The sequence below is a fragment of the Chiloscyllium punctatum genome, chromosome 7, assembly GCF_047496795.1.
Source record: "Chiloscyllium punctatum isolate Juve2018m chromosome 7, sChiPun1.3, whole genome shotgun sequence".
NCBI classification, from domain to species: domain Eukaryota; kingdom Metazoa; phylum Chordata; class Chondrichthyes; order Orectolobiformes; family Hemiscylliidae; genus Chiloscyllium; species Chiloscyllium punctatum.
This window is the reverse complement of record NC_092745.1, coordinates 116,196,635-116,212,837: the sequence shown is the minus strand read 5'-3', so window position 1 is coordinate 116,212,837 and position 16,203 is coordinate 116,196,635. Positions and strand designations below refer to the sequence as shown.

Here is a 16,203-nt window from a genome sequence, read left to right as displayed (position 1 = left end):
CATCAAACTCTCCTTTTCAGCACGTGTAAAATTTCACTTTGAAAATAAAGCATAATCTATACTCACTAAGGTGGGACAATGCTAAGATAGCTCCACTTGCTTTTATCTCAACATTTTCATTTGTATAAGTGGAATATTTTTGGGTTTCTTCTCCATTCACTGGTGGTATTTTCCTAAAATAAAATGTTGTCTGAATTCTTTGATATCTGAAGTAAAAAAAAAGATTTGAAATAGAGTAAAAACAGTTTTTTCTAAAGTGTCTTTTTTTTCCAAACAGATTGTCATAATTCTGACATGGAAGCATGACGGATTAATAGTCCATCAAGAACCTTGAAAGAAAAGAGTTTTAAAATCCTGTTGGCTAAGTGCAAGAAATTTTGAGATTCAAAATGACTTCAACTGGGTATAAAAGATCACAGCAGCAAAATGTGATTGTGAATCCACAGCCACCAGAATATTATAACCCAAAGAAACCTAGCCGAATGACAAATCAGCTACAGTATTTGGAAAAGGTGGTGGTTAAAGCTCTTTGGAAGCACCATTTTGCCTGGCCATTCCAACAACCTGTTGATGCTGTGAAGCTGAACTTGCCTGTAAGAATTATAATTGTGCCTGATTAGAACACAATGCTTTGAGTTTATTGCCATGGCTTTTAGCTGCAACAAATGACTAATTACAATGGAGAGCAGATTGTATAAATATTGTGGGGTTGGGCTCCAACCCCTTGAAAAAAAATCCAAACTGTAAAATATAAGTATACAAAGCAGTAATTGGAAATTTAATATTTTATGTCAGTTGGATGAAAACCTTGCATTTTCGTGCTTGCTTTCAGCCATGCTAATCTGGTTTATGCTGCTTGAGTATTTTGAGTTATTCAAATTCCCACCTTTTGGACAGCCATGGAGTTATTTTTGTGAGGAGGTAGTCGAGGAGGGTAGACAATTGTTCACTGCAATGCCTTTCTATTTTTGGCAAAGGGCAGACAATTAGAAATAGAACTCGAAACGTTTACAGTATGAATGAGACAGTTTGACCTCTTATCAGTATATCTCATATCCTCTTTGCCTCTGTAACTTAAAATTAGTGTTCTAGCATGTGTTACTATGGAAGTAATTTGTCTTTGTCAGCAAAAGAAGAGTGGTTATTTTAAATTAAATGTCATTGGTAAGCCAGCTAGAAAATAGGATTTTTTTTTGTCCGATGGCAAAGACATCTATTACCTGTTCCTAGTTTTTGAGGTTAGTGGGCCTTCTTTGAATTGCTTCAGTAGTGATTAAGGTAAGAACAGTGAGTTTCATTTTCAAAAGGAGATTAGTGGATCAGTTGGGATTTTGACATTCTGATAATTTCATTGTCAAGTTATAACTGAAACCAATTTTCTCCTTTTTGGTGTTTTCTTCTAAAACTGAATTATAAATTCTTAAACCAGTTTTTGAATTTACATAGAACATACAACATAGAACATAGAACATAGAACAATACAGCACAGAACAGGCCCTTTGGCCCACGATGTTGTGCCGAACTTCTAACCTAGATTAAGCACCCATCCATGTACCTATCCAAATGCCGCTTAAAGGTCGCCAATGATTCTGACTCTACCACTCCCACGGGCAGCGCATTCCATGCCCCCACCACTCTCTGGGTAAAGAACCCACCCCTGACATCTCCCCTATACCTTCCACCCTTCACCTTAAATTAATGTCCCCTTGTAACACTCTGTTGTACCCGGGGAAAAAGTTTCTGACTGTCTACTCTATCTATTCCTCTGATCATCTTATAAACCTCTATCAAGTCACCCATCTACCTTCGCCGTTCCAACGAGAAAAGGCCGAGAACTCTCAACCTATCCTCGTACGACCTACTCTCCATTCCAGGCAACATCCTGGTAAATCTTCTCTGCACCCTCTCCAAAGCTTCCACATCTTTCCTAAAGTGAGGCGACCAGAACTGCACACAGTACTCCAACTGTGGCCTAACCAAAGTCCTGTACAGCTGCAACATCACTTCACGACTCTTGAATTCAATCCCTCTGCTAATGAACGATAATACTCCATAGGCCTTCTTACAAACTCTATCCACCTGAGTGGCAACCTTCAAAGATCTATGTACATAGACCCCAAGATCCCTCTGTTCCTCCACCTGACTAAGAACCCTACCATTAACCCTGTATTCCGCATTCTTATTTGTTCTTCCAAAATGGACAACCTCTCACTTGGCAGGGTTGAACTCCATATGCCACTCCTCAGCCCAGCTCTGCATCATATCTAAGTCCCTCTGCAGCCGACAACAGCCCTCCTCACTGTCCACAACTCCACCTATCTTCGTATCATCTGCAAATTTACTGACCCTTCAACTCCCTCATCTAAGTCATTAATAAAAATTACAAACAGCAGAGGACCCAGAACTGATCCCTGCGGAACTCCACTTGTAACTGGGCTCCAGGCTGAATATTTACCATCTATCACCACTCTCTGCCTTCGACCGGTTAGCCAGTTTTCTATCCAATTGGCCAAATTTCCCTCTATCCCATGCCTCCTGACTTTCCGCATAAGCCTACCATGGGGAACCTTATCAAATGCCTTACTAAAATCCATGTACACTACATCCACTGCTCTACCCTCATCCACATGCTTGGTCACCTCCTCGAAGAATTCAATAAGACTTGTAAGGCAAGACCTACCCTTCACAAATCCGTGCTGGCTGTCCCTAATCAAGCAGTGTCTTTCCAGATACTCGTAAATCCTATCCCTCAGTACCCTTTCCATTACTCTGCCTACCACAGAAGTAAGACTAACTGGCCTGTAATTCCCGGGGTTATCCCTATTCCCTTTTTTGAACAGGGGCACAACATTCGCTACTCTCCAGTCCCCTGGTACCACCCCCGTTGCCAGTGAAGACGAGAAGATCATTGCCAACGGTACTGCAATTTCCTCTCTTGCTTCCCACATAATCCTAGGATATATCCCGTCAGGCCTGGTGGACTTGTCTATCCTCAAGATGTTCAAAATGTCCAACACATCTTCCTTCCTAACAGGTATCTCTTCTAGCTTAACAGTCCGTTTCACACTCTCCTCTTCAACAATACGGTCCCTCTCGTTCGTAAATACTGAAGAGAAGTACTTGTTCAAGACCTCTCCTATCTCTTCTGACTCAATACACAGTCTCCCACTACTGTCCTTGAACGGACCTACCCTCGTTCTCGTCATTCTCAGGTTTCTCACATACACATAAAATGCCTTGGGGTTATCCTTGATCCTGTCCGCCAAGGATTTTTCATGCCCTCTCTTAGCTCTCCTAATCCCTTTCTTCAGGTCCCTTCTGGCTATCCTGTATCCCTCCTCTGCTCTGTCTGAACCCTGTTTCCTCAACCTTATGTAAGCCTCCTTCTTCCTCTTTACTAGACATTCAACCTCCCTCGTCAACCAAGGCTCCCTCACACGACCATTTCTTTCCTGCCTGATAGGTACATACATATCATGGACACGTCGTATCCACTCTTTGAAAAAGTTCCACATTTCCACGACATCCTTCCCTGACAGCCTATGCTCCCAACGTATGCTCCTCAAATCCTGTCTTACAGCATCGTAATTTCCCTTCCCCCAATTATAAAATCTACCTTGTTGTGCGCACCTATCTCTCTCCATAACCAAGGTGAAAGTCACAGAATTGTGGTCACCATCACCTAAATGTTCACCCATTAACAAGCCCACCACTTGTCCCGGTTCATTACCGAGTACCAAGTCCAATATGGCCTCCCCTCTGGTTGGACAATCTACATACTGCATTAGAAAAGCTTCCTGGACACACTGCACAAACACCGCCCCATCTAATCTACTTGATCTAAAGAGCTTCCAATCAATATTTGGGAAGTTGAAGTCGCCCATGACTACAACCCTGTGGCTTCTGCACCTTTCCAAAATCTGTTTCCCAATCTGTTTCTCCACATCTCTGCTGCTATTGGGGGGCCTGTAGTAAACACCCAACAAGGTGACTGCACCTTTCCTATTTCTGACTTCAGCCCATACTACCTCCAGAGGCAGATCCCCCTCAAACTTCCTTTCTGCAGCCGTTATACCATTTCTAATTAGCAATGCCACCCCCCCTCCTTTTTTACCACCCTCCCTAATTTTACTGAAACATCTGTAACCAGGAACCTCCAACAGCCATTCCTGTCCCTCATCTATCCATGTTTCCATGATGGCCACAACATCGTAGTCCCAGGTACCGATCCACGCCTTAAGTTCACCCACCTTATTTCTGATACTCCTTGCGTTGAAGTATACGCACTTGAGCCCATCTGTGTCCGCAAGTAGTCCCTGTCAGTGCTACCTTCTCCACAGCCTCCCTACAGTCTTGGGCATCCTGACACACAGCTAGCTTACTTGCTGGACTACAAGTCCGGATCTCATCCCCCTGCCAAATTAGTTTAAACCCCCCCAAAGAGTGCTAGCAAATCTACCCCCCAGGATATTGGTGCCCTTCTGGTTCAGGTGCAACCAATCCTGTTTGTATAGGTCCCACCTTCCCCAGAATGCAGTCCAATTGTCCAAATATTTGAAGCCCTCCCTCCTACACCATCCTTGCAGCCACGTGTTCAACTGCACTCTCTCCCTATTCTTTGCCTCACTGTCACGTGGCACCGGCAACAACCCAGAGATGACGACTCTGTCTGTCCTAGCTTTTAGCTTCCAGCCTAACTCCTTGAGCTCTTGAATGACCTCCCCACCCCTCTTCCTACCTATGTCGTTGGTGCCAATGTGTACCACGACTTCTGGCTGCACACCCTCCCCCCTAAGGATTCTGAAGACACGGTCCGAGACGTCTCGGACCCTGGCACCCGGGAGGCAACAAACCATCTGAGAGTCTCGCCCATGTCCACAGAACCGCCTGTCCGTCCCTCTAACTAGAGAGTCCCCTATAACTAGCGCTCTCCTCCTCTCCCCCTTTCCCTTCTGAGTCTCAGAGCCACAGACCCCTTCACTGCAGCTTACACCTGCAAGGCTGTCCCCCCCCCAACAGTTTCCAAAGCTGTATACTTATTTTTTTAGGGGAACGACCACAGGGGAACCCTGCACTGCCTGCTTCTTCCCCTTCCCACCTCTAACTGTTACCCAGCTACCTCTGTTCTCCGGCGTAACTATGTCCCTGTAGCTTCTATCAATCACCCTCTCAGCCTCTCGAATAATCCTCAGTTCTTGATTTTCCTACATTCCTTGATTTTTATCTGTTCAGATCTGGATTACTGTGGGATATCAAAATCAATGTAGAAATTTTCTATAGTCAATTTTTTTTGAAGAAATTCGCAACTAATTTATTTATTTGTAGAATCTATTTTTAAAATCCCAATAGCTGTTGGCCATTTTTGTCATTCTCTGCCTATATTTATATTCTCAGGAATTTGAGTCCTGACTTCCACTTATTTCTCTTTCTGCTAAATCTGTCCTCTCTTCTTTGCGAATGTAATCCTTCACCTGTATCCACACAAAGTGACATTTGCACCTCTTAATTTCTTAACATATTTTCCAGTTACTTGCCAGCAAACTTCCCTCCACAAGATTGTGTGCAATGGAGGAAGAGATGTCGGCCATTCAGCCCACTGGAGTCCGCTCCACTATTCAGAATCATCATGGCTGATCTGATGGTCCTCAGCTACACTTCCTGCCTCTTCGCCATAACCGTTGATTCCCATATTAACAAAACATCTGTCTTTCTCAGCCTTGAATATACTTAACAATCCAATCTCAAAGACCTCGTGATGAAGAGTTTACAGATTCACTGCTCACTGAGAAGATATTCCTCCTCAGCTCTCTTTTGACCTGTAATAAGGTTATGCCCCATGTTCCTAGACTCTTTCCACGTCCACCCTGTAATGTCCCCAAATACATATGTGTGTTTCAATAAAGTTGTTCCTCAATGAGTACAGATAAACTATCTCGGTCCTACTCAAGATAACTACGCCCCCCCATCTTAACCAGAATCAACCTTGTGAACCTTTTTTGGATGTCTTCAATGCAAGTATATCTTTCCTTAGGTAAGGGGCTCAAAACTGTTCAGTATTTTAGCTGTGTTCTCACTAGTGCCTTGTATAGTTTTAGCAAGACTTCCTTATTTGTATACTCCATTCCCTTGTCAATAAATGTCAACATTTCATTGCCTTCCATATTTCCTGCTGAACTTGTTAGCTAGCTTTCTCCCAAATCTGTGCTGTAGCTTTCTGCAATTCTTCTCTACTTAAATATTTCATAATAAATAATCATGCCAAAATGCATAACCTCTCAATTTCCCACATTATATTCCATTTACAATATTTTTGTCTACTCAACCTGCCCATATTCCTCTGTAGACTCATTGTGTCAACTTCCCCACTTGCTTTCCCACCTATTTTCATGAGATCTGCAGATTTGGTGTGTCTGTAGTTTTCCTCCTCCTAAGTCATTTATATATTATGTAAATAACATGGCATCCACAGTGATTTGTGTGGTACTCCTACTGGTTACAAGTTTCGTCCTGAACTTCTTCCCACCTCCCCCATCCCCCCCACCAATCCCAACTCTTTGATTTGTGTTAGTTAAGCATTCCTCTCTTCATGCTACTAATCTATATCTAACACCATGTACTCTTATCTTAAGTAGCTTGATGTGTGGTGCCTTATCAAATACTCTCTGGAAATCCAAACACATTACATCCACTATCCTGCTTGTTACCTTCTCAATGAATTGCATTGCATTTCAGGAAAGCTTTTCCCTTCATTGAAGCTTTTCTGACTCTGCTTGATTATGTTATGTATTTCTGAATGTTGTGATATTACATCCGACTCTACCATTTTTCCAATAACACATTAAGTTAACTTGTCCCTCTTTATTTTGTTGGTCTTAAGTATTCCAAATCCTCTTGTTTACCACTATTTTGTCACATTGCATATTTTGTTTTCTTGCAATTGGAAAGTTCTCAACTTTCCTGATTTAGCCATGGTTGATTTATCCCCTTCCTACGTTTAGTATTTCTGATTGGGATATATTGATGTTGTGAGCCACGAACTACTTTGTTAAACATCCATTCCATAATTCCCCTAGTTGTGAAGAAGGGTTACATTTGAAACACTGCCTTCTCCACCTTCGGATGCTGCCTGGTTTGCTGTGTTCTTTCAACGTTCTGCTTGTCTATGTTAAACTCCTTTCCCAGACTGCCGGAGCTAACATGGGCCTTGTTCTTTAGTAATTATCTTTTAGTTAGTTCATTATAGCTGTTTCAAACTCCAGTTTTTCCTGCTAAATTCTACCATGTGGTCACTGTTTAAGAGTGAGTATTTTATTAAATCTGCCTTATTACACACAAGATCCAAAATAACCCCAATAACTCTGTGTTAGTTTCTTGTGGCTATCTCTACCAATCTGACTTTCTCGATCTGCACAAAGATTAAGATGACCCATGATTTTTAATGCATATTTATATGCTGTCATTCAATCCTGATTTGATATTCTCTGTCCTATTGTATAGCTACTGTTAAGGGCCTATAGGCTACTCCTACCAGTGTGTTTATCGTTCTTTTTAAAAAGAACATCAGCCATGTGAATATTAAACCTTCTTATCCAAGATAATTTCTTGCTTTTTCGAAAAGGCATGCACCTGAATATTTAGCTCCCAGCTTTGATCTCTTTGCAATCATGTCTGTTTTAGATCATATCTATAAATGTTTTTTTTTGTTCCTTCTCATGAATTTAGTTTGTTCCAAATACTCTATATGCAAATAGAGACCATTTCATTTTGTTGCTTTTACCCTTTTTATTGTCATTTTCTGTTTTGTAAATTTTGTCCCTTCCCATCTCTCTCTAGATATTTTATCCAAATAGTTACACTGTAATACTGTCATATCATTTTGCTTTGTAAGTCAATATTTTCCTTTCCTCCAACTGTCACACCCTCTACATCAAACTAGTTATTTTAAAACCCTGTCAGCCCTTTGTTATTGGCTTCACCAGGGCACTGGTCCCAGCATGTTTCATGTTAGGCTCATCCCACCAAAACGGATTCCTTCTACCCAGTTTTGGGCCAGCAACCCATTCCAGCCATTCCAATCATTGTGCCATGTGTCTATCTCCTTGACTTTATTTACCTGTTTGTCTGTAGCTCAGATAATAATCCGAAGATTATCTTGGAGGTTCTGCTGTTTACTTTGACTCCTAACTGTTCAAATTCTTTCAGTAGAACCTTTTTTCATCCTGTCAGAGTAAATTTTAAGATTGCATTTCATATTAAAGTCAAAATCATTTGCTAATACCAAGTGCAAATGCATGGCCTGCCCATGTGAAACGTGAGCAAAGCTCAAAACTCGTTTTCAATTAATCAACGTTGTATTGTACAGTTATTTCATGTCACATCCTCCTTGAGGTGCTAAATTGATTTCTCCCAATCTGTGGACATTGGCTAAATAGAATGCAGTAGTTTTATGTTTTCAAAAATCTTTTCATTCAACTCTTATCTAAATTTTATTCCAAAACAATTGCTAGCATATATCAAGACTTGGAAAGAAAACTGATATTTGCTAGTACCTGAGATAATAAAGAAACACAGGTTCTTTTGAAAGAAACGTTTGCTTGTTTTTAAAAAAAAATGTGCAGTTACGTCAACCAATTTAAGAGTACTTAAAATTGGAAACTAATTTTTGCAGTTAAAGTCACAATATAATTGGAAGAACATGCATAAATGGATGTTGCTGCTCTGCCTGTTTTTTTTGTTTTCTCCTTCCCCACAGGATTACTATCAGATTACAAAGAACCCGATGGATTTGGGTACCATCAAAAAACGCTTGGAAAATAAATATTACTGTAAAGCTATGGAGTGTATAGAGGACATAAATACAATGTTTACTAACTGCTATGTATATAATCGGGTATGTTGTTACACCTTCTAATTGTGAAATGCTTCTTGTGTTATGTTGATAAAATTATTTAACTAGTGTCTATTTATAGCCAGGGGATGACATAGTTGTAATGGCACAAACCTTGGAGAAGCTTTTTCTACAGAAGGTGTCACAAATGCCACAAGAAGAAATAGAGCTTCCTGTGGCTAACAAAAGAGGAGGGAATGGCAAAGGAAGGAAAGGATCAGGTAATCAATTGAAAAGTATATATTGCCTCCTTATTTATAACATGCCATTTTGAAAATGTCTGGGATGGTGAGGCAGAAAGCATCCTCAAACTTCTGCCTTAAACCTGTGTGCTTTGCTTTAACTTGAAACCAGAACAGCACCATTCCTAATTGGAATGGAGGAGTGGGTTTATGGGGTCTCTTTTTGAAATAACTTGGAATCGAGAGAGGCTTTAATTTTAGATCCAGAAATTAGAAGGATCACTAAGAAACTTTGTTTTGGAATAGGACTGCATCACAAACAATTTGCTAGCCACTCTTGCAGTGTTAGAGGTGGAACAAGACATGTTTACAACCTCGATGTCATAGTGTCCCTTAGTTAAAATCTAACTATGTAACAGTAAGCCTACTTGTTTCTGTTGCATTACGTGACTCTGCCCTCTGCTCATCTGCTGAAATCCTCATCCATGCTATTGTTCATTCTAGACATGACTATTTCAATGCATGCCTGACCACTTTCACACTTGCTTCCTTCTGAAACTTTTTCTTGGTTATTCATTCATGGGATGTGGGTGTATCTGGCTGGATGACCATACCCACTTGTATCAAGGGTATTTGATACATGGGAACACCACCACCTGCAAATTCCCCTCCATGCTATGCACCATCTTGACTTGGAAATATGTCGCTATTCTTTGTGTTGCTAGATCAGTATCCTGTAACACCCACCCTAATGGTACAATAGGTATATCCACACTACATGCACTGCAGTGGTTTAAGAAGGCAGCTTATCATCACAGTCTCAATGGCCACTGGGGAATTAAAGGGTGAGGCTGAATAGACTGGAACTGTTTTCCTGGAGTGTTGGAAGCTGAGGGGTGACCTTAGAGAGATTTATTAAATCATGAGGGGCATGGATAGGATAAATAGACAAGATCTTTTTGCTAGGGTGGGGGAGTCCAGAACTAGAGGGCATAGGTTTAGAGTAAGAGGGGAAAGTTATAAAAGGTTCCTAAGGGGCAATTTTTTCACACAGGCTGGTGCATGTATGCAATGAGCTGACAGAAGAAGTGGTGGAGGCAAGGCATCTGAATGGGTATATGAATAGGAAGGGTTTCAACGGATATGGGCCAAGTGCTGGCAAATGGGACTAGATTAATTTAGGATATCTGGTCGGCATGGACGAATTGGACCAAAGGGTCTGTTTCCATGCTGTACATCTGTGACTCTAAACTGATCATCGTGCTTGTAGATGTCACAGCATAAACTCTGAAATTCACCCCTCCACATCTTTGCTTTGTTCCTATAAGATAGTCCTTGAAACCTACGTTTTGTAACCAAACTTGTAATATCCCCTTGTGACACAGCACCAAATTGTTTGATAACACTCTTGTAAAATGGTTTGGGACTACATTAGCCTGCATTTTCATAGTAGGCAAAAGTGAGGACTGCAGATGCTGGAAACCAGAGTTGAGGTTAGAGTGGTGCTGGAAAAGCACAGCAGGTCAGGCAACATGTGAAATCTTAGCAGGACTTAATGGTAAGGTCCTAGGGAGTGTTGCTGAACAAAAAGACCTTGGAGTGCAGGTTCATAACTCCTTGAAAGTGGAGTCGCAGGTAGGTAGGATAGTGAAGAAGGCATTTGGTATGCTTTCCTTTATTGGTCAGAGTATGGAGTACAGGAGTTGGGAGGTCATGTTGTGGCTGTACAGGACATTGGTTAGGCCACTGTAGGAATATTGAATGCAATTCTGGACTCTTTCCTATCGGAAAGATGTTGTGAAACTTGAAAGGGTTCAGCAAAGATTTACAAGGATGTTGCCAGGGTTGGAGGATTTGAGCTACAGGGAGAGGCTGAACAGGCTGGGGCTGTTTTCCCTGGTGCGCCGGAGGCTAAGGGGTGACCTTTATAGAGGTTTACAAAATTGAGGGGCATGAATAGGATAAATAGGCAAAGTCTTTTCCTTGGGGTTGGGGAGTCCAGAACTACAGGGCATAGGTTTAGGGTGAGAGGGGAAAAATATAAAAGAGACCTTTGGGGCAACTTTTTCTTGCAGAGAGTGGTACGTGTATGGAATGAGCTACCAGAGGATGTGGTGGTGGCTGGTACAATTGCAACATTTTAAAAGGTGTTTGGAGGGATATGGGCCAAGTGCTGGCAGGTGGGGCTCGTTTGGGTTGGGATATCTGGTCGGCATGGACGGGTTGGACCGAAGGGTTTGTTTCCATGCTGTACATCTCTGACTGTATCTCTCGTCTGAAAGTCAGTCATTAACTGTTTCCTGTTACTCCACCACTCTACAATCCTGTTATTTCAAAACTTTTGAAATCTGTTGCATAGCACTTATGGAAGTTCATGTAATTTTTTTTTATTTGGGATGAGAGAATTAATTCTTCCATTACTTAAAGGAAACTTAGTTTTATTTTAATAGCCTGCTTGAAGGCTTGATTAGAGGTGGTGATTAATGGTGCTGGAACATTGCCAATTTTGTCGCTGCCTTTCAGCACAATTTTCTTTTAAATTGGTAAAAAGGAGTGAAAACCTGGCTTGAGAGAGCAAATTCAAATATTTTATGATGATTGGAATGAAAGGATACTGAATTTTAGTATGTATTTAACATTTGTGCTATGTTTCATATGTATATAATTAGAAGGTTCCTGTAATTTGTGGCTTCACATATAAAACCATTTTAAGATTGCATTTATGGAATCATAAAATTTTTCTTTGAAATGAGTATGTATAACTATGTAATTCTGTTCTAATTTCCTCTGAAAATTGTCTTTTTAGTAATGTTATTTACCATAATCATCACCTTTATGGTGAATTCACATCCTAATACTAATAAGTACTTCTGTTATTCTTCTAGTGATATTCGTAATTCCTGTACATGTAGAAATATTTACTGTGGCTGATGCAGTTAAAATACCAATTGCCACTGATGTTGATGGGATATTTCTTCAACTTTTAGAGGTTGTACCAATTTGTATGACCAGGCATCTCTCCTCTTTACTTCACCTGTTTGTAAATATTATGAGCCTTAATTGTTTTGGAACCATAGATCTTTACTCCTGGAAAGATGCTATTCAATCCATCCAAGTCAATTTGATGCTAGAGTAATCTAAAACTAATCTTATTTTTCCAAAATACTTCATTATTGTCCACTGTTATCTTTTTCAAATTTCTAGAAAAGTTGCAATGTTAACAACCACTGTGTGAATGTGTTGCATTATAGAGTACTTGTCTATTTTGCAATAGCTCTCTGAACAGAGGCTTTGAATTGGTATGTAATTAAAGATAACGAATAACAAAAATAACACTAATTCCTTTGGGGCTGAGGCAGGACAACAATTAGGAAATGAGAGCGCGGCAGGGAGGTTAAATAAGCATTTTGTCTTCACAAGATGAGGCGCTTCATGTTTTCAAATTAGTAAAGAAAATGAACTGCAAACATGAAATGGTCTAAAACGTGACAAATACCCTGGTTCTGATTGGCTTCGTCCCTGGGTTTTAAATGCAGTAGTTAGGGATATTGGATACACTGATTGCAGAATCTAGGCAATTTTGGAAGATCAAGTGTGGTTTCTAGTTCTGCAAGGGTCAGTGTTGGTACCACAACCATTCACTTTATACATTTAATAAACTGGATGAAAGAACTGAGGGCATTCTGGCTAAGTTTGCAGATGATACAAAAATAGATGGTGGGGCAGGTAGTACGGGGGTTGGGGGGGGCGGGTGGCAAGAAGGCTACACAAAATTTAGACAGGTTAGGAGAGTGGGCAAAGAAGTGGCAGATGATATACACCATAGGAAAGTGTGAGATCATGCATTTTGGTAGGAAGAATAGAGGCAAAGACCATTTTCTAAATGGAGAGAAATCTAAAGTGCCAAGGGACTGGAGTCCCAGTCCAGGTTACTCTTAAGGTAAACTTACAGGTTGAATCGATAGTTAGGAAAGCAAATACAATTTGTCCTTTCATCTCAAAAGGACTTGAATATAAAAGCAGGTATGTACTTCAGAACCTTATAAGGCTCTGGTCAGACCACAATTAGTGTTGTGAGCAATTTTGATCTCCATACCTCAAGAAGGATGTATTGGCTCTGGAGCAAGTCCAGAGGAGGTTCATGAAACTGATCCCAGGAATAAAAGGTGTAACAACTTATGAGGAATGTTTCAGGAACTCTGGGATTATACTCAATGGGGCTTAGAAGGATGGGTGGGGAAGGGGATGGGAATCTGATTGCAACTTAGAATACTGCTCAGAATGGATAGAGTGGACATTGGGAGCATGTTTCCATTGGCAGAAGAGATGAGAGCCAGAGGGCATAACCTTGGGGTAAAGGGAAGGCCCTTTAAAACGGAGATAAGGAGAAACTACTTTCACCAGAGAGTGGTGAATATGTGCAATCCATTGCCACAGAAGTCTGTGGAGGGGCAGGTCATTGAATATATTTTAAAACCGATAAATTTTTGATTGCCAAGGGGATCAAAGGTTATGGGGTAAAGTTGAAAAAATAGGTTTTTCAGCCCCATCAATCACACAATTTAATGTGGAGCCAATTTAAGATGGAGATGAGGAGAAATTTCTTTTGAGGGTTGAAAGTCTTTGGAATTCTTTGCCACAGAGATCTGTGAGAGCAGATTCTTGTGCATATTTAAGGCTGAGGAAGATACTTTCAGTAAGAGAGTTGAAGGTTACAGAGAAAGAGGATGTGAGAATGTTGGGATCAGCTGTGATTCTTTTGAATGGTGAAGCGGGCTTAAGGAGCTGAATGGTCTACTCTTCCTATTTCTTATGGTCTTGAGTAACCTTGAATTAAATCTTCTCTTGACTATTTCTGCTGAAAATGTATAGAATTTACAGTGTAAAAACATGATTGTCACAGCTGGTCTGTACCTGTCGCTGCTCCACACAAATTTTGTCCAACCTTAATTTATCTCCATGTTGTCAGTATTATCTTTCTTTCATTTTATAACTCATGTATTCTTCTGTGATATGCACAAATCCATAATTAACTATACTTTCTCATCCAGCTTTGGTCGTCCTACTGTCACAAGTCACTCCATAACTAGTGTCCCATGTCCAGAAACTGTTTTCTAACTTTCCAATATATGGATGCAATGCCTTTGACTTTTTTTCAACAAGGGATCCGAAACTGCCGATGGAACTCAAATGTGGTCTAACAAGTATTCTGAGCAAATTGATATTTCCTGACCTGCATCAATTCAAATATTTCTACGCCTGCAAGCATAACTGCATTAATACAGTTATGTCTAAATTAACTTGTTCCAATTGCAATTGTATCATTTGCTTAGGGAAAATCATGGTTGCACTTCTTTTCATGTGTACCTAACCACTCTAGCTTTTAGGTGAGTAATTTAGTGTTGAAAACTTGGATGGTGGTGTGTATATATCTGGACTGTTATGTGAATAGTTTTGTTCTTATTATAGTGCCAGCAGTGTCCTCAATTGCACAATCAAAATTATGTCCACCCACATCTGTAACTGGAAGTCAGAAACCAATGGTTGCACTACCACCTCAGTCACGAATACCATCGTTGTCAGCCACTACACACGCTCCTCTAACATCAGCAGGACAGTCTGTTATAAAAGTAAGTATTTCTATATCTGCACAGACTGTGTTTTTGGAGTTCTTCCCTGCAAAACCTGTTAAAATGGTAGCTGTTTTTGTTGTTAAAACCCTGCAGTCTGAGCAGTGTATCTGTTTGTTTGCCTGTTCAATTTTTGGATCCTGCCTAACCGTAAAATGAGGTTAGTGTTCCACTACAACGCCAACATCTGATTTTATTTGATTTATTGTTGTATGTATTTTTACTGTGGAAAGTGTTGTATAGTGTTGCCACACTCTGGCACCATCTTAAAATATGTAAAAATAAACCCAAAACATAGAATATGAAGGCAGAAAAATGAATGTTCAACTTTAAGTCCTCATTTAAGTGCTCCACTCTGGGCCATGGGCCTGGTGGCAGGCACAAGTCCCCTTCTCTGCACCACTGCTGCTGGAACAAACGTTGCAACGCTTTGGCGCCATCTTACCCCCGTCAATGCCCTCACAAGAGTCCTTGCTAGACCTTGTCAATGCCGATGTCACCGGGAACTGAACTGGACTCCATTGTTGCCATAGGTCTGCTCTGGTAATGTGGAAAATTGTCCAGGTATGTACTATGCACAAAAAGCAAAACAAATCTAATTACTGCCAAATCAGCCTGCTCTCTGACATCAACAAAGTGATGGAAGGGGTCATCAGCAGTGCTGTCAAGTGGCACTTTCAAAGGAATAACATGTTAAGTTTGGGTTCCCAGGTCCCTTGGTACCTGATCTCATTGCTAACTTGTACCAAACATAGACAAAAGAGCTGAATTCCAGAGAGATCAAGGCATTGTCAAGAGGAAGAAGGGGGCTTATGTAACAGTGGGACATGAAGGCTCAGTTAGGGCACTTCAGAGTTACAAGTTAGCCAGGAGGGACCTAAAGTGAGAGCTAAGAAGAGTCAGGATTGAACATGAGAAGTCTTTGGCAGGTAGGATCAAGGAAAACCCTAAAGCTTTGTGTAGGTATGTCAGGACTGAAAAAATGACTAGAGTAAGAGTAGGGCCAGTCAAGGACAGTAGTGGGAAGTTGTGCATGGAGTCTGCAGAGATAAGAGAGGCGCTAAATGAATATTTTTCATCAGTATTCACTCAGGAAAAAGCCAATGTCGTCGAGGAGATTGAGGTTCATGAGGTGGTGTTAGCAATTCTGGAAAGTGTGCAAATAGAGTCGTCCCCTGTGCTGGATGGGATTTATCCTAGGATTCTCTGGGAATCCAGGGAGGAGATTGTGGAGCTTTTGGCTTTGATCTTTGTCGTCATTGTCTACAAGAATTGTGCCAGTAGATTGGAGGATAGCAGATGTCCCTTTGTTCAAGAAGGGGAGTAGAGACAACCCTGGAAATTATGCACCAGTGAGCCTTACTTTTGTTGTGGGCAAAGTTTTGGAAAGGTTTATAAGGGATAAGATTTATAATTCTCTAGAAAGGAATAATTTAATTAGGGATAGTCAACACTGTTTTGTGAAGGGTAGGTCATGCCTCACAAACCTTGTCCTCTTGAGAAA

At 40.8% G+C, this 16,203-nt stretch overlaps 1 protein-coding gene across 1 annotated transcript in view; it reads left to right on the top strand.

The window, feature by feature from the left end:
• Positions 1-389: 389 nt before the first annotated feature.
• Positions 390-16,203, top strand: part of LOC140479364 (bromodomain-containing protein 3-like) — a 101,136-nt gene continuing 85,322 nt past the window's right edge. Inside the window, exons 1-4 of the mRNA XM_072573275.1 lie at positions 390-593; positions 8,753-8,890; positions 8,970-9,108; positions 14,539-14,699. Of these exons, the coding sequence (XP_072429376.1) occupies positions 390-593; positions 8,753-8,890; positions 8,970-9,108; positions 14,539-14,699 (642 nt within the window). The remainder of the gene's footprint in view (positions 594-8,752; positions 8,891-8,969; positions 9,109-14,538; positions 14,700-16,203) is intronic.